The sequence below is a fragment of the Sceloporus occidentalis genome, unplaced genomic scaffold, assembly GCF_023333645.1.
Source record: "Sceloporus occidentalis isolate IW3139 unplaced genomic scaffold, rSceOcc1.0.p SCAF_1, whole genome shotgun sequence".
NCBI classification, from domain to species: Eukaryota; Metazoa; Chordata; class Lepidosauria; order Squamata; family Phrynosomatidae; genus Sceloporus; species Sceloporus occidentalis.
In genome coordinates this window covers 153,828,605-153,847,379 of record NW_028316981.1, presented here as the reverse complement: position 1 = coordinate 153,847,379, position 18,775 = coordinate 153,828,605, and the positions used below count along the sequence as shown (strand labels likewise).

General features: G+C 47.7%; 1 protein-coding gene across 2 annotated transcripts in view; it reads left to right on the top strand.

Annotated features, from left to right (window-relative positions):
• The window catches only part of SCPEP1 (serine carboxypeptidase 1), a 40,017-nt gene extending 34,446 nt beyond the window's left edge, over window positions 1-5,571 (top strand). For both annotated transcript variants that reach the window (XM_089478180.1, XM_089478190.1), the window contains 2 exons: window positions 2,071-2,234; window positions 3,407-5,571. In XM_089478180.1, coding sequence (XP_089334306.1) covers window positions 2,071-2,234; window positions 3,407-3,472 — 230 coding nt within the window. In that variant the 3' untranslated portion in view covers window positions 3,473-5,571. The remainder of the gene's footprint in view (window positions 1-2,070; window positions 2,235-3,406) is intronic.
• Window positions 5,572-18,775: the final 13,204 nt, after the last annotated feature.

Genomic DNA, 18,775 nt, shown 5'->3' with positions numbered 1-18,775 from the left:
GAGATGACTGCTTAAGTTCTTCTTAAGACTTGATCTCCCTTCAGTACTTTGGATGATTATTCAGTTGTGTAAGTTATCGTGTGTATTGGTTAATATGTGGGGATATTAAATTGTTTTAAAATTTTTATTATAAATGTTTTTAATTTGTTTTCTCTAGAAGCTACCTTGGGTCCCACCCTGGGAGAAAGGGGGCATATAAATGATGTAAATAAATAAGTAATATTTGTAGCAGCAAAGCCTAATGCAAGTTGGATGGTGCAGGTGATGACTAGGATGTTAATGAATATTTTATCAGCTCAGGAAACACTATAATCAGCAACAAAATAGTCACAATCCATCTTCTGTAAGGAAGGGGAAAATGAGTGGTTGCAGTTTGGCTAGGATTTTAGGATTATACAAGTGCCATAAAGACAAGCTGAGAATAAGAAAACTGGAATTTTGTGAGGGAGGGAAGGGAACAGAAGGACACCAGAATAATGAAAACAAAGTAATGAACAAAAATAGGCAGTGGATTGAGAGGAAAGTAACTGGAAGAGAAGAGAAAAACTGATGAAAATGTATACTCCATTGGAGAGGGAGAGGAAATGACTCAAGAGGTTCAGGATAAGAGCAATTCATGAACATAGTAGATGTGAGCCCCACTGACTATAAATTCCCATCTACATTCTATTCGCTCAAGTATGTCTTAAGTGACTCACTGATCATATAATGGGAATCCTTGAGCAATTGCAATCCACCTTTTAAATATCTCTGCAGTATTTCATCTTCTTGTCAGTGAAGTCACTCCTTCATTTCTGGTTACCATCTTTAGTACCCATGTTTTACACCACATTTCAGTTTGAATATTATAGCCTTACATTGTGTGCCTGAATCTTGGACTCACTTGTTTCCCCCTTTCCCATTGCCTCTCTGCTTCTTCCATGCAGTCATTAGGTAGAAACTTGAAACCTTGATTTCCATTTTCAGTAAATAGAACAGGCCAGCATCTTAAGCCATGGCGTGAAGATCCTAGTTCTGAACAGGTGACCATGGTTTCCTTGTTTGGGCAAAATGAGAAAATTATTACTAGTCTGAGACACTTTCGCTTATTGTATGTATTGCATTTAGGGAGAAAAGAATGGGACTGTGCAGTAGCACAAAGCTTATTCATTAAACCAAGACAGGATCATCCAAACTGTTCACTGGCTTGAAGGCACACAACAACAACTATAACAGCAACCAGACAGTCAGTAAAAAGGTGGCATTTAAGTAGCACAGTTGCCAAGTATTAACATGATAAGTGTTGTTGTTGTTTTTGTTGTTGTGTGCCCCCAAGCCATTTCCGACCTATCATGGAGTTCTCTTGGCAGGTTTCTTTAGAGGTGTCCTTGCCATCCTCTGAGGCTGAGAGAGTGTGACTTTCCCAAAGTCACCCAGTGAGTTTTTATGGCTGATCCAGGATTTGAACCCTGGTCCCCATTATATCACACTGGCTTTCAACATGATAGTTAATACTTGGCAATTAACATATCTCTCTCATCAGTATCTACCTACTATAAAAATCTAGCAATAAAAATTTAGCTGCATCTAATACTTGTCAGTCAGTGAGAGTGAGTGTTCTATAAGTGGCTTACAGTGATATTTTTCTTTAACAACAATCCTCTGAACAGACAACAAAGCCAAACAAGGCTGCTGTAATTATGAAAACAGATTTTAACATTTTAATGCTGAGATTTTAAATTTTATAATCTAATGCTTTCTAAATTGTTGACTCTAATCATTGTCATGGTGTTATGATCTGTCCCCTGCTTATATTGCAGTATGGTTTTAATCAGGATAGAGTAATTTATTCTTAGGTTGAGGATGGGAAGCGATGATGGAGGCTCTGTAATGGAAATGGAAATGATATGACCAGTTAATCCTGCTTCAAGCTTTTTCCTCTTTATTTCCCCCCCCCCCCTTTATAATCCATTTCCTTTATAATCCATTTATTGTACTGTTGAGAATGGTGCCTGGTAGAACTGGGTGCTGGTTTTTCTCATGAGCATTTATTTCAGAGGACTGATTATCATTTTTTGCTTATACATTCAGGCCAAGAAGCATGGCTCCGGAAACTGAAATGGCCAAAGCTGAAAAAATTTAGCACACAGAAATGGCAGGCATTATATACTTCCCCAGAATCCAGCGAGACAGCTGCTTTCCATAAGTCCTATGATAACTTAGACTTCTTCTGGATCCTTAAGGCTGGACACATGGTAAACTCACTTCTGTGCTTTAGGAGGAAAAAGAAATCAGAATACTTTTAAAAATAACTTTCTGTGTTTGAATGCTTCTGTTACAGTCAATTAATTGCAATTATTAAGAAGTTGTGTAGGTGGCAGAAAGCCAGTTCAATACTCCGGCAAGAAAAAGTGTAGCAATGTATATGGATGGAGAATTTTCACACATGCTCGAATTAGATATCTCACAGCAATAAGGCAAAAGGAGTCGGTTCTTATCGCCGTTCAGTTTTTTTTGAAGGAGTAAGGAACGTGCGAGAATTAACTTTTTATTGGCGGGGTACATACCGCCACTTTGCGCCGCTCTGCCGCCGCCGCCAGTAGGTCCGCGGGGGAGCCGGAGCCTTCACACGGCCCGACTCCCGCGCGGACCGAAAAAGAAGCTCCAAAATGGAGCTTCTTTTTTCGTCGCGTTTGCGACGTAGCGAGGCGCCAGGGGCGCGCTCGCTACGTCACAAGCGGCGCGACACGTCTGGACGCTGTGCGTCCAGTACGTCAAGATGGCGGCGCCCATGTGGAAGGGGCGCCGCCATCTTGTACGTATTCTATACGTACTAGGGTTAGGGGGGTGCGGAAGCACCGCCCCTTCCTAACCCTAGTACGTATGGAAGACGTACTAAATGGCGGTATGTATCCCGCCATTGGCTGCTTTTTACAGCATAAAAGGCTGAATCAGACATGGTGATGATTGATTATTAGATCATTCCTATTCAAGAGATTAGGCTGCAGTAAGCAGAGACCTTTCATTTTACCATAATGGTATGAGAAAACTGCACTGGACTGGGTTGAACTCTCAGCCCTTGAAATCAGAGGGCCTACAAGTGCATAGCTTCTGTTGGATCGCACTTAAAAATACTTGGCCTTGGATTTCTTCTTTCTTTTTCTTTTTCTTCCCCTCTCCTCAAAAGCAGTCTGGAAAAATGTTGTGACCTCTTTGACTTGTTTCCTTTAAATTGGAATGAACAATACTGTAAAAAAAGAGGAATGAGTTTCTTGTGTTTGGGTAGTATAGTCCAAAAAGTAACTTTTACAAGCTTTGTATTATTTTCCTGTTCCTCCTCCCCCTAAAAAAAGGTGGGCTAATGTGTAGTGGCTAATTCAGAAATTGTCTGCAACTGCTAATAACTGTCTTGTCCTTCTCCTATTAGGTGCCAGCTGACCAAGGTGATATGGCACTGAAAATGGTGAGGATAGTGACACATCAAAACCATTAACAAAATTGGAACCAGCTGGTTTGGCTTCCCAGTAAAACTGCAGCATGCTGTTCGAGTGGGCCCTGACCCTCTTCATTGCACATTGAACTGCAGGAGGAACGATTGCTGTTCAGCATCTAGTGTGTCTTTCTGCTATCTGGTACTATGCAAGACATTTTAAGGAGATGAAGATATATTATCTTTTATATGGAATTTTCTGCCCCTGCATTAATTACTCTGCTGACTTTCAATGCGATAAATAATTCACCGAAGACCTGTTTTCTTCTGTCTTACCTCTTTTATGAAAAGTGAAAAGCTTTTGATCAACTAGAGTAGAGGTATAGTTCTTAAGGTCTCAAACTCAAGAGAGGAATAGTGGATGGATTGTCTTTGTCAGACCACACTGTTTGCTATAAATTACCAGAGGCAATTTTGTGGGTTAGTATGTATGTCCTACATACTAAGGCTGCGAAATGTTCTACTTGGAGTAGCTTTGCAGTTAGCCTCCACCCCCCACGGGAGCTGCTCAATCTCATGCCAGCACTCCCCCTGGCTGTGCCAGCTCTCCCTGGACTGGGCAGATTCTCCCCAGGCCTGTGGGGGCATGGCTGTGGCCCTCACAGACATCCTTCTGGCCCCAGACTTCCAGAAACCCCACCAGAAGTCCGGGGTCAGAAGTCCCGCCTACCCCAGAAGTCCTGTGCCCCACACTGGATGTCACCCATTGTGGGGATGTCACTGACTCTCAGATAACCAGTCACATTTGGCTTCATACTTGCTTTTTACAGCCCATTGCAATTTGATGTAAAAAAAAAAAAACCCTAGAGAACTACATAATAATAATAATAATAATAATAATAATAATAAGATTTATTTGTATACCGCTTTTCCTACAATCAAAGCGGTTTACAGCATACATATGCATATACAACAACAAAGCAAGTAACAAAGTTCAATACAACCATAACAGTAATGCAAAATACATATGCATATACATTAACCTTAAAGGAACTGCGCCCTCCCCGAAGGCATCCAACTCCATCCTGGCCTCTGAGGGGGAGAGAAAGGTAGGCCAATGCCATCAGGCCTCCCTTAAAGGAACTGCGCCCTCCCCGAAGGCATCCAACTCCATCCTGGCCTCAGGGGGAGAGAAGGGTGGGCCAATGCCATCAGTTCCTTTAAGGGAGGCCTGATATAATATAACTTTGTTACTTGCTTTGTTGTTGTATATCCATATTATGGGTTAACCAGTGTTCTTGGAGTGCTTGCAAACATTGTTACTGTAATGAAATGTTAGCTATGTGTACTGATGTTATACAAGGACTCAGTGTCTGTGCACTGGCCTGTTGTTGGTCCATAATATATGGGAGGTTGTCAGAGTTGGACATTTCTGGCCTCATATTGTTTGCTCTGGCAGCAGTCTGCACAGTCCCTGAAGCAGAGAGAAGTCTTCTCTTGCCACCTGCTACCTGATTCTTTAAAATAGGGGATGCCAGCAATTCATGCTGAAGATGCTGAGATGTTTTACCTAACATTATATGACCAGTCAGTTATGGATATTTTGTTATCAGAATACCAGACTAGGGGAACAGTGGAGTTGACCAAGTCACAGTGCTGCTGAATTCCACTTAATATCACTATGTTCAGTATTCTTTCCTGTGGTTCAAATTTTATGTCCCATTGGGCAATCACAATAAGAGAAGTCACACTTCAATGAGTGTTCCTGTTCTAGTTTCATTTCTACTGTTTGCAATCTCATTGTCTGCTCTGAATAAGGAGCAGACAACCTCATGCCTCTACAAAATAACAGAAAAATGAAGGAAATGATCTTGCTGGATAATCTTGAAACAAATACAGAAACCTTGCTCAGCAAATGGTTGTCCCATTTTCTTCTCATTCTCTAGCTGGAAAATTGGTATATTCTATAGCTGGTAAGTCCCAGGTTTAAATGATGATACCTCACCTGAAAAACTAAAGTTTCCAGGAGAGGTATAACTGAAAACATGATTTATGTTGGCAGTGAAATTCACTTGCTTCTTTCTACGTGTATCTAATGCATGTCTTTTTAATGACTCGAAATACTAATAAAACCCAGGGATGAAACCACATCTCATTCGTTATATGAAGTCTGAAAGTGTAACTTTTTAAAGCACAGAATTCAAGCTGAATGTATGGTTTTAATGAGTGTTAAATTTAGGAAGCATGCCTAGCTGGCTCTTCTGCACATGCATTTAACATGCATTTTCACACTTGAAACTTTTTGGTTTCAAAACAGAGTTTCTGCCTTTCTCTCAAGTTGCCCTTTGTGGAGGCCCAGACGTCACATCCCTGAGCCCACTGTTTCACTAGGCTTGGAATGGAAACCTAGCAAACCATCTGAGATCCATTTAACAGTCCTGGTGGCTTCCGCTGTAACAGCATGGTCTGCTTTGCTACACATTTGTTGCTCTTTAAGAAGTGGTTTCATTTAGTGCTTTGGGTATACCACAGTTTTGTTAAAGCCTATAACACAGTATTTAACATAGACTTCAATTTGAGAAACTCTGCCTTTAACATTTTTATTTGTAATAGGCAAGTTAATAGCCCTGATGGCTGTGGAGATTTCCCTGGACATTTCCCTGGACTTCCACAGTGTTTGTTTCAGAACCCTGGCTGAATTGCTGAATAAGGGCCCAAACAGACAGGCCAAAATAAAGCTGCTTCGGGTCACTTTGGAGGTATGCTGTTTAAATGCTGCATGCGTCCTAAGAGGCCAGAAGCAGCAAGGATACCTGAGTCTGAAGAACAACCATCTTTATGAGGGTTTTGAAAACGTTACTGTGGCGGGATACAGACGGGCAAAAAGGGGTGTATTCATGACGTCATGAAGGTAGAGCCTTCAGACGGCCCTTACCTGAATGCCGTCATGAACGCGCCGCCCGCACGCCCCAAGCGGAAAGAAGCGGCATTAAAAAGGTGCTGCTTTTTTCCGCTGCTTTTTGATATGCGGCGTACGTGCGCATCTCCGTATATAAGCTGCTGCACCGGTACGCCAGAATTGCCACGCCGCAAATATAAGTTGCCCGTTTAAAAGCTCCGTGTCAGCTGCGTCGCATATTGGGTCGGGGTCTGGGACATGCGTGGTTTGCAGTCAGGCTTTAATTGCAGCGTCCGCTGCCATGCAGCTGTGGAAGCTGCGGCACAGCTGCGGCGCATTTTAAGTCTCGTAACCCTAACCCTAGAGCTCCATGTGCGCATGCGTTGTTGGAATCGCGGCGGATGTTTTGGTTGTAGAAAGTGATAAGGGAAAGTTTGGAATTTAAAGTGACCCCCTACACACATTCCTGCGCCATTTTCACCTGGGAACGGGCACAGTTCGGCTGCTCCTGGCACAGCTGTGCGGCGGCTCCCCTTTGGCACCAGGCAGGATGGCACAGTCATCCACCAGCACCCCGAAAAAAGGCAGGGGGACGTCTTGGTCTCATGCGGAGACGGCTGACCTTATAGCTATATGGTCACAGCCAAACATTCTGCAAAAATTGGAGCAGTCCTACCTGAATGCTGACACATATCGAGAAGTGGAAGAAGCCATGAGAGCCAAGGGCCACAACAGAACTTTGGAGGAGTGTCGCCGAAAATGCAAGTCGCTAAAATCTCAATACAAACAATACAGAGATGCCCAGGCCAGAGGTACTAAGAAGGGCACCCCCCTGCCCTTTTACAAGGAGCTGCATGCTTTCATTAAAAGTGATGGAAGCATCAGACCCAATAGACTAGCCACAAGTGGGGAACGTGTGAGGGTCCCGGTGGGCCAGCCAGCCAGAGCCGAGCCTGTGGCGGTGGAGGAGGAGGACGAGACCCCGGACCTTGAATGTGCCCAAGACCTTTTGATGCCCCCTCAGGGTAAGATGCGCCAGGGCCCCTGGGGGGAAGGGAGGGGGAAATGGGGGAAGGGGAAGATGTGGTCCTGGGGTGGGCACAGGGCAGAGATGACCCATGTCCCTTGTCATACAGATGAGGATCAGGAGGAGGAGGAACACCCCGACTCGGGCAATTCCTCCAGCAGCCAGAGACCTCTGGATCCCCGCGCCCTGCTCAGACAAATGTCTGCTGGGGCCGGGAGCTCTAGAAGGAGACCACCATCTCGTGCTGGGTCCTCTTCCACGACCAGCAGCTACCGTGACCGCTCACCTGTCTCCCGGGCCAGTGCACCCGCCAGCGATGGCAGTGAGGCCGAAGAGAGTATGCAAGGTAAACCCTATATTTATGTTTATAACTGCATGGCTCAACTGCGCAATTGTGGCATGTTTCTTTCACTGCTTACTGTGCTGGTATGTATGCAAGGTTACTGTGGAAGTAGGATTGTGAGTGTCCCTGGCATGGTCATGTGCTGCATGTGTCCCACATTCCTAAGGCACCCCTCCCTTGCATGTAAATCTCTCCTTTCCCCATGCCCTTAGTTTGAAGCTCTACCCTTTGCCACAGCTTTGAGTGAGAGTTCCTGCATGGCAGAATGGGGTTGGACTAGATGGCCCTCAGGGTCTCTGCTAACTGTAGGCTTCTGTGACTCTCTGCTTGTATGTCCCATAGTAGGAGGACGAACTGAAGCAGAAGAAGAAGGAGAAGGAGAACCACCTCCAGCTAATCCCATAGCTGCCATGTCAGCAGAGGAGAGACTTGCCACCAAGAAGAAAAGGGTGCGTCCGTCAGCAGCTACTAAAACTGTGGCGGCTGTGGATCAGCTCAAGGCTTGCTCAGAAGAGCACATGGCAGCACTGATGCAGCAGGGGCAGTGAGCCTTTGAGGACAGGGAGAAGGGCAGACAGTCCCGCAGGGAGCTCATGGAAAGGGCACTGGGATTTCAAGAGACGGCACTAGGATTTCAAGAGAGGACACTGGGAGTTCATGAGAGGAACCTAGAAGTTCATGTGAGGGCACTGGGATTTCAAGAGAGGAACCTAGAAGTTCAAGAGAGGGCCGTTCAGAACCAGGAGAGATCAATAGACAGGTCAGACCAGGAGCAGAGGCGACTCAACACCACCTTGGAAGCGCAGACTGTTCTGATGGGGCAAATGCTGGAGATCATGAGGGGAGGGCAGGGTGGCCCGAGACGCAGAAGGGTACGTAGGGAGCAGGGTGGAAGAGGCAGGGCTGTCCCCAGGGTCGTGGACGAAGGGGTTGAGCAGCAGGAGCCCCCAGCAAGAGCTGGAAGAGCCAGGGCTGTCCCCAGGGTCGTGGAGGAAGGAGTAGGGCAGCAGGAGCCCCCAGCAAGAGCAATCCTTCCAGCTGAGGAGCAGGGAGTTGCCATGGAGGTGGAGTTGTCTCAGCAGCCTCTTGCTGGGCCATCCTCCAGCCTCTTCAGTGACTCTGTGGCAGTCCCACTGCCCACACCCCGCCCCCAAAGGCAAAGGGCAACTAGAGGGGGCCTGGGATCAAGGGGCAGGGAGCACTGACAAGGCACTAGGTCCCATGATGTCCCATAAAGACATCATTTCGCCTCCCAGGGCATGTGTTCCCTCCCAGCCCTATCTACTCTAGTCTACCCTTCCTGTTCTCTCCTCCCACCATGCCTGGCTCACTGGTCCCCAAACCAGCAATGTCCAAACTCTGTCCTTCCAGGCGTTTGGACTTCATCTCCCAGAATCCCCAGCCACCTTGCCCTGTGGTCTGGGATTCTGGGAGATGAAGTCCAAACGCCTGGAAGGACAGAGTTTGGACATTGCTACCTCCCAGCACTCCTGCCTAGCTTTAGACTGCACAGTTGCGCCTAAGCTGTCACATTCACACTCACAGCCACACTGCCGCAGTTGTGCATAATGAACCACACAAGTTTTTTTAAAAATAATTTTTTTTATTAATAACAACAATAAAAAATTTTTCTATATACAATATGTACAAAGGGAAGGGGGATGGTAAAGGGTGGTGGTGAAAGGGGATGGCACAGGGGGCAGGGGAGGGAAGCTGCTTCAGGGAGGGGGAGGAGGCGGTGGGGCGGGCAGCCGGCGGAGGATCTCTTGCAGAGTCTCCTCCATGGAGGAGACTCTCTCCGCCAGCTTGTCCACCTTCTCCTCCAGGGCAGCGAACCTCCGCTCCGTCCGGTTCTCTGTGGGGGGAAAAGAAAGAGGATGGTTAGGGTCAGCCTGTGGAGCCCATCACCCACTCCCACAGGCAGGGTTTCTGGGTGCCCCCGCTCCCTTCCCTGGGTTCACCTCCGCACTTACCTTGCTGCCGGGCTTGGAGGACTCGATCCAGGGTCCTGGCATCGAGGGCCAAGTCCCCTGGCTCCCCTGGCAGGCGGCGGCTCGGGCCAGGCTCCTCAGCGGCGGCGACAGCAGCAAGGACTTCAAGCCCTGCAAAAGAGGAAGAAAAGGCCCAAGTTACCATGCTGGCATGGCAGACGAGGGCACAAGTGTCGTGGGGGCTGCAGTCAGGCAACCCCCACCCCTCACCCTAGGGACCTACCAGCCGCCAGAGGAGCCTGCTCTGGCTGCGGAGGGGCCACAGCAGCTGGTCCTGGCTGTGGCCCACCCTCGGGGACATCGTCGTCCCCCGAGGATGGTGGAGAGGGCGACCTGGCACGGTGCCCTCCCTCCCTCTGCCTCCGCCTCGGCCGCACGCCTGCAGAAGGGAAGAGGAGGGATGGCATTGGCACCATGCAGGAAGGAGAGGAGGGCAAGGGAAGGGTCAAGGAGGGTAGGACGGCATGGCAAGAGCTCTGGCTTACCTGGAGGACGGCGATCTTCCGGTCTGGGCCGATCTCCCCTGATCCACAGGTCCTTCAGCCGCTCAAAGAATGGTGGCCGCCTGTCAACCGGGGGGTGCTCCCCGAAGTCTTCGAGGGTTTCGAAGAAAGATGCCTTCAGAGTTTTAAACTTTACTCTGCACTGATGCATCTTTCTTCAAAACCCTTGCTCTTCGAGGGCACGGGATGCCTGGAGAAAATGCCCCCGGTTGGGCTTGTTTGTGCTGGCCATCACCCTTCGAGCGGCTGCCTGCGGCATCAGGGAGTCCAGGAGGATCCCGACCTCCTCATCGGACCAGTAGGTGATGCGGACCGGGACCCTCCTGCGTGGCGCTGCCATGTTGATCGCCGTCCTGGGGTCTTGCACAGTTGCGCACGGGTATATATGGGCACCTGTGGCTCAGGGCCGTTAGGCCAAGGTGGTCCTAGGCCAATGAAAGCTTTCAGAGGAGCAGTTTGAATCTCTCCCCCAATAGATGCCCTCTGGGTGCCCTATTGATACATTCAAATGGGCCATTAGGAAACCTTGAATTTGAGGGGGATTGATACATTGTCAAAGGGGCAATTGGCAGTTGGAGCTGATGTATCTTTTTCACCCAGGAAAACAGGCGCCAGGAGACCTTTTGTGTGTGTGTGTTTGTGTGTGTCCCCCTCAGGCACGTGGCAAAACATGCCCACAGCACAGATCAGGAATGATAGGCAGACACAGGCTGTGGATAATGGGATACATTTATTCATGTGCTTATGCTATTACAGGACATTGCACTCTGACATCACAGATGATGGCACAGGAGCCATCCTTCAGATTCTCCTTGTCAGAAAAAAATCTGCCAGGGCATTCCTCACATCCTCCCCTGCTGCCTTCTTGGCATTCTCTTCATCCGCCGTGATTGCTCCCAGGGTGGGCAGCACAAAACGGCGCCTATATCGCATGCCCTCATCCAGGACCCTGCCCTTGGTCTCACAGATGTTGTGCAGAATGACACATGATGCCAGGATGGGCACCACGTTCTCCTCTGCCACCAGGAGTGGGGCAGTGAGACAGCACCATCTCGCCTTCAATCTGCCAAACGATCTCTCCACGGCCCCCCTCACGCGATTCAACTTCTTGTTGAAGAGCTTCTGTTTGGGAGTGCGGGGGGTCTTAAACGGTGTCATGAGCCACTTCCGAATGGGGTAGGCACAGTCAGCCAGTATCAGGGGCCCGATCTGCTGGCCTCTGATGTTGATGCTGGGGTTCCCTTGCACATAGATGCCAGCCTCCATGGCCTCGTAGATGAGAGAATTCTGTGCCACCCTGGCATCGTGGGCTGACCCATGCCATCCGAGCTCCACGTCCACGAACCTTCCTGTGTGGTCACATGTCCCTTGCAGGATGACAGAATAGGAGCCCCCTCTGTTGACATAGGCATTCCTCAGCCCCAAGGGTGGTATGATCAGGCAGTGGCACCCGTCCATGAGGCCAACCACTTGTGGGATGCCGCGGCGACCAAAGGCATCCATAATCTATGGGGGAAAGAAAGGGAGAGAAACAGAGGAATTGACATGACAACTCTTTTACACGTGCGCAACTGCACCATAGCAAGAACAGCAAATGTACAGTGAGGGGGTGACACTTGACACAGAATATCACAGAGCTGCCAAAGATGAAAGGGAAGGTGGTCTGACTGTCCCTACCTCACGTGCGTTCCCCAGGTACACGGTCCGTGACAGCAGCAGCTTCTCCATGGCCAGGGCAAACTCCACCACAATCTCCCCCACGGTGGCAATGCCAGTCCCAAACAGCGCCCCCGTCACAATGTAGCTGGACTTGTGTGCCAGTGAAAAGACACCAATGGTCACTCTCTTCTCCACCGGGATGGCTTTCCTCATCACTGTGTCTGCCTTCTCCAGTTCTGGGCGCAGGATGCCCACTAGCCTGTGGAAGAGGGCACGGGGCATTCGGAAGAAATGCCTCCATTGCTCATCAGACCATATGGTTGACACAAAGTTGTCCCACAAGTCTTGGGATGCAGGGACCTTCCAGCACCGGCGGAGGCGTGCCACTCTGGCCAGGGCCATGGCACCGCCAACAGTAGCCTGATGAAGTGCTATGGCAGCCACTGCCGTGCGCTGTTCTGTGTCATCATCATCATCACTACTGCTGTCATCCAAGTCTACAGCTGTTATGGTGGTGGATGATGGGACCTCCATTGCAGCGGCAATGGAGGCGGAGGGGCTGGAGGGGTCGGAGGGGGCAGAGGAGGCGGAGGAGGCGGAGAAGACGGCGGTGGCACCGGCGACAGCTGTGGCTGTGGATTGCAGCTTCAGGAAGACCACAGGGAACAAAGGAGAGGAGGCATCCATGATGCCAGTGGTGGCACTCGCAATGCGCAAGCGGGCAAGGATGCCAACACCAGCTGATCACCAGCTGGCAGGAGGCCACCTTTGTTCTTGGGCAGGGCGGGGAAAAAAGTTTAAAGGGGCCTGGGCGCTTTAAATGTGCACATGCGCACTTCGCAGCCGGCAAAAGGGAAATTGCCGGCTGGTGCTAGACTGCCGCAGCTGCGCACTTCTCATGCGGCAAAAGAAAAAAAAAGCCGCGGTTTGGGCCGCCCGTGCGGAAGCTGCCTCTTTCTTTGCGGCGTCCTCCGAGGCGGCGGTATAGAAGCTACGGGTCCGAAACGGACCCAGGTGAGGCGTCTTCACTGCCCCCCGTGTGGAAGCCCCGACACCTGAAGCACGCCCCCGGGGCGGGCGGTCTGGAGGCTCCGTATTCAGCAGAATACACCTCCAAGACGTCTTCTCCTGCCCGTTTGTATCCCGCCAAAGGTTGCTGCTGGGAAGAAAACCGAGAACACTGACTGAAAGATTTCCAGATGGGTTAGGCGGGAACATCAGTTGAGTAAAAGGTTTCAAAAGGACATGGAACGTATTGCTGGTCAGACATCAACCCTTGACTGTGGAGACAATAGAAAATACATAATAATAAATAACAATAATAAAACTTTTATTTATACCCCACTTTTTGTAATAAAACCAAGTGGCTTACATAATTAAAAAAACATCTGACATACAATACTTAATATTATAATGTCCCCCGCTTTAAAATAAAATTAAACAAATTACAATTAAAATTAATTTTCAAATAACTATTAATATCAATTAAACAATGGGCAGAATAGTAGGATGATACGTGGTGTGAGGGAGTAGTCATTTTTATAGCGGAGTGCTTTTATTCAGGAAAGGCCTGGAAGCAAGAAAGTGTCCAAAGAAACTCTTTCAGAATGGTTTTTAACTATTATCACAGACCTGCGACACAGAATAAAGATTATGAAACAGCAACCTGTGTTGACTTTGACAGTGAGAGGGGATCTTTGACAGTGAGAGACTTGCTACTCTGAATCCATCAAATGGCACTGTTTTCCTTGGCCCGTTACACAGTCCCATTCTTTTCTCCCTAAATGCAATACATACACTGTTTTCCTTGGCCCGGGCAAGAAGTACGTGCTTGGCGCGTACAAAATGGCAGCACCCATCTTACACGGGCGGCGCCATCTTGACATCACAGACGCCTAGCGTCTGCACGTCGCGTGGCGGAAGTGACGTCGTGAGCACCATTGGCTACTTGTGGCACCATTTCCCCGGCGCAAAAAGAAGCTGCATTTTGCAGCTTCTTTTTTGTTGCGTCTGGGAATTGTGCGGTTTGTCTGCTGCGGTTCCCAGACGCAGCAACCAGCGGCGCCGACAGAGCACCCTTTTTGGATGCTCTGTAAAGCACCCTTGTTTCTTTTATCTTTCAAAGATTTCTAAATGAAACATAATTCCCCACTAGGTGACACTGCTGTCTTTGTATCAGAATGTAAAATTGCTGAAGTAGACTTTCTCAGCTGCAGCAATTTATTTCTTCACAAGATGGCCCCATTGTACTTGGTTTTTTTACAGATTCGGACTCCTCAACATTTCCAATATTTTTTTTTCTTCAGCAAGCTTCACAAGGAGCTTCATGGCACAAAGAAAGATGAGAATTAACGGGCTATTTGTACTCAAGCTTGTAATATGTTTACTTTAGTTAATTCTTCAGAGTCATTGTGGTGTAGTGGTTTCAGCCTTGGACTATGGTCCAAAACACACTGCTGAAATAATCCAATTTGTGACCTATTTAACTGCCCTGGCTCAATGCTAAGGAATTCTGGGAATTGTAGTTTTGTGAGACATTTAGCCTTCTCTGTCAGAGAGCTCTGGGGCTATAAGAAACTACAATTCCCTGGATTCCCTAGCTCTGAGCCACGCCAGTTAAGATGGTCTCAAACTGGATTATTTCTGTTTTGGATCTATGAATCTGGAGACAGGGCTTGAACCCCAGTTTGGCAATGTAACCCACCTAGGTGACCCTGGGCAAGTCACACACACTCTATTTCAAAGGCTGGCAATGGCAAAATCCACTCTGAACAAAACTTGCCAAGAAAACCCTATGATAGGTTCACGTTAGGATCGCCAAAAGTCAGAAATGCGTTGAAGGCACATATAACAACAAGGTTAAATCTCAACTTATAATATTTGATGTGTGATAAATATTTGTTTAAAGAAAACCTTTTAATGCCTCATTCCCACTTACCTTTAGAACCGATTCCTGGACCAATTCCTGAAATGGGTTCAGCAAAAAACGTGGTTCCCATTGTGTTTGCGCCAGTTTCAGGAATCGGTTCAGGAATCGGCCAAGGGAATGAGGTGATGGGGGGCAGCTGCAATGGCCCAGCCCGTCACTGGCCTCTCCTGGTCCTCATGTCCCTGGCCCAGTCTTCTTACCGGTTTCCCTGTGGCCTCCTTCCATTCCCCACAGCTAGGGAAGCGGGAAAGGAGGTTGCAGAGAAGCCAAGGAACGGGAGGTTCCCACTGGGCTGAATTGATTTATTTCTAAATAAATTTATTCAGTCCAAACAAACACCTCATTTTACCAGCGACTTTTTGACGCCAGTTCAATGGGCAAAAACCATGGTCCCCCTTTCCATGTCACTTCAGTGATTTGAATTAAGTAGGAACCATGCTGGTTTAAATCACGATCCGGTTTAAACCATAGTGGGAATAAGGCCTGACCATTACTGGAAGCAGTAATCACCACCAGATGATACTGCTGTTCTTGCTTCTTTATACTTCAACAAAATCTGAATGTAATGATATATAGTTTTTTTTAAAAAAACATATCTGCAGGGGATACGCCTGGGACATTCCACAGATAACAAAACATGTGAACTGTAGCCAACACTGCTTTTCTTACATGAAATACATGACACAGGCATTGCAGCAGCTGAAAAATTTCAATATTGACTTTCTAACATATTGTCAGAAGGTGAAACAGAATTGGAAGGAGGGCCATCAAAAAGTGGTCCTAGATTATAGAGCCAGGACTATGTTGATGGTTTTATTTGAGAAGCAGATGTTGTTAATGGTTCAGTTTCAGGAACAGCCAATGTCAATAGTTGAGGGTCCACAAAGGCTGAAGGTTTAATTGCTGAAACCTTTTTGGAACTATGTTGTGATTGGCAGTTGTCTTTTTCTTTTTAACTCATCAATCAGGGACGTAGCCAAGGGGGGGTTCTTGGGGTCCGGACCCCCCCTTCTGTTAGATAAAATGAATGGTGTGTGCTGCTGCACTGCTGTACCCAAGCCCCATTATAATGGTGGCACTTAGTCTGGACCCCCCCTTCCCAAAATCCTGGCTACATCTCTGCATCAATGGCCCTAAGCAAATGGGCAGAATAGCATGGGCCAAGCCTGTATTATCCTGTACTGCGTCAGTTTCCAGGCTGGCATGGTGACAGGCAGGTGTTTACGCACCTGCCTGCTGCTATACCATAGAGCTGCTACCACCACACACCTCATACGTGCCTCCACGACCACATCTACTGAGAAAACTCCTGTCACAGTCTGTAAGAATGAAAACGGGGTATCTGGTTACACCCACATGGCCAGGCACCCCATTTGACATCACAGGCCATGATGGGGGTCTTCTCAGCAGACATGATGGCAGTTATGGGACGTGTGTGTTCATCTGATCTGCTGGCTATCGCCATGAAGTTTCCTAGAAACTCAGCAGCAAACAGCCTGCATTTTTAGACCCGGTTATGGCCCTTTGGGATACGGTAGCTTAGTGGCTGAGATGCCAATTCTGATGAACAGAAGATCAGAAAGTTGGCAGTTCGAGGCTTGGTTGCTGCATGATGGGGTGAGCTCCCGTCACTAGTGCTGCCTATTAGTTTCCAGGCACAGTACAAGGAGTTGGTCATTACCTTTAAAGCCCTCCATGGCTTGGGCCCAACCTATTTAAGGAATCGCCTCCTTCTGTATAATCCACCCCGTGCACTCAGATCCTCTGGGAGGAATTTGTTGCAGTCCACAAAGACCAGATTGATGGCTACCTCCCAAATGACTTTTTCCGTGATCACTCACACCTTATGAAATGGCCTGCCGGACAAGATCTGTCAAGTTACCAACCTAGAGAACTGCAAGAAAGCTGTAAAGACGGATCTCTTCCGGCAGGCCTTCCCGGAATAGAACCCGACCACGTAAAGATCCCCCCACAGACATATATAAGTGAAGACTCTGCCCATCGTTATTCTGTCATTGTACTATTGTTAGATTTTATTGCCTGTAATTTTAATGGATAGAACTGTTTAATTATTTTTAAGCGGGGGGGGGGGGGTTGCATATATTGTTGTATTTTTTAAAGGTTGTACGCCACTTTGTGGTAACAAAAAGCGGGATAAAAATAAAAGTTTTATTATTATATTATATTATATTATTTATTATAGTCCCAGCTTCTGCCAACCTAGCAGTTCAAAAGCATGCAAATGCAAGTAGATAAATAGGTACCACTTCTTGGTGGGAAGGTAACAGCATTCGGTGCAGTCATGCTGGCCACATGACCAGCAGAGCAGTCCTCAGACAACACTGGCTCTTCTGCTTAGAAACAGAGATGAACACCACCTCCTAAAGTTGGTTACAACTAAACATTCATGTCAAGGGACTACCTTTACCTTTTAAGGCCCTTTGGGCTGGGATAGGGCCAGATCCACTGGATCTGCATCTAGTCTGCTGGGTTCTAGCTCTGGACTAATGACCTGTGTGGTTCCTACAGCCCCAAGTGTTCCTGCAAAAGTTGTGATCATATGGATGATGCTGAGTTCCAACCAAGAATTGTATTCCATAATGTTGTCCTTTAATGTCTGTGCAATTTGAAATACATCAGCAAATTTCTCCAACATTGCTGGTTCTGCTTCCATTTCTTCTTCTTCCTCTTCCTCTGAAGATGTCTTAACAAGTTCCTCCAATTCCTTATTGACTAACACTTCTTCATGTTGATGTGTTCCTCCACTTCCTCATCCAGCAGATTGGAAAATCCTTTTTCACCAACTTGTCTTGCTGCATCAGTGATTCTCCTAACTTTCTCCATCGATCCCTGACAAGGTGTGAAAATCCTCCACAGCATCACTTCATAAATTCTTCCAGCAGGCATTTACATTTTTTGATTTTAATTCATACATTGCAGCTTTTATGAATGTCATGGCATCAGCAACAGTGAAGGATTTCCAGGACCATATTATGTCCACAGTAGGGGCTACATTAATTGCTGCTATAATGCAATCAAATACCAGAAGTGTGTATGTGGTCTTGACAAAATAAATCAAGGGTCTAAATCAATGAGGTCATGTTGGGAGATTAAAAAACAACGACATTTTCATTTTTATAGCAAAGAGAGTCAGGATGCCCAGGTGCATTGTCTACTTTTAATATGACTTACAATGCCACACCTTTCCTTCACTTTTTTTCCCACTTCAAGGATGAAACCATTCTGTAAACAAGATAGCTGTCACCCATGTCTTCTTATTATGCTGCAAAAACACAGGCTGATAATGTTTGGTTTTGGTTTTAAGAATGCATGGTTCTTTGACAGGTACACTATGCTTGGCTTTACCATATGACCGAGTTGCTTCATAGGACCAGAGTTAAACTGTCCTTCCACGCTCCAAGCCAAGCTGTGAGGCTCCTGTGTTTGTGCCTGTGCCTTTTACCATCTGGGCAGCAGCTGAGGCAAGGAACTTGGACAGGGGGCGGGGCCAAGGCTTTGAGGCTTCTTCTGCCCTGCTGCATCACCACCAGCCAGCTCCAAGCCAAGCTGTGAGGCTCCTGTGTTTGTGCCTGTGCCTTTTATCATCTGGGCAGCAGCTGAGGCAAGGAACTTGGTCCCACCCCCGTTTGTGTGCCCTCCGAAGGACTGTTGCTGTGTTGCTGTGGCCGGGTGGCTCTCTGGGTTGGGTGTTAGGATTGCGCAGCTGCGCACCAACCTAGAGAAGCCGCCTCATAGAGGGCGTTGGGGGGAGGGTCCTTTGCTAGCTGTGTCGCAGCAGAGGAATGATTGGAGCTGTATCTATTCTCTGCTGCTGTGTTGCTTGGTGGGGGGGAGAGCTTATGGATGTGGGAAGCCCGCAGTTGGGGGAGGTAGCGGGTGATGGTTTTGGTGTGAGTGGAGCTCCAATTGGAATAGTGTGGGGCAGGGGGAGATATAGCAGTAGGAGAGTGGAGTCTCATCGGAAGGGAAGGCGAGATCGATGCGTAATATCTAT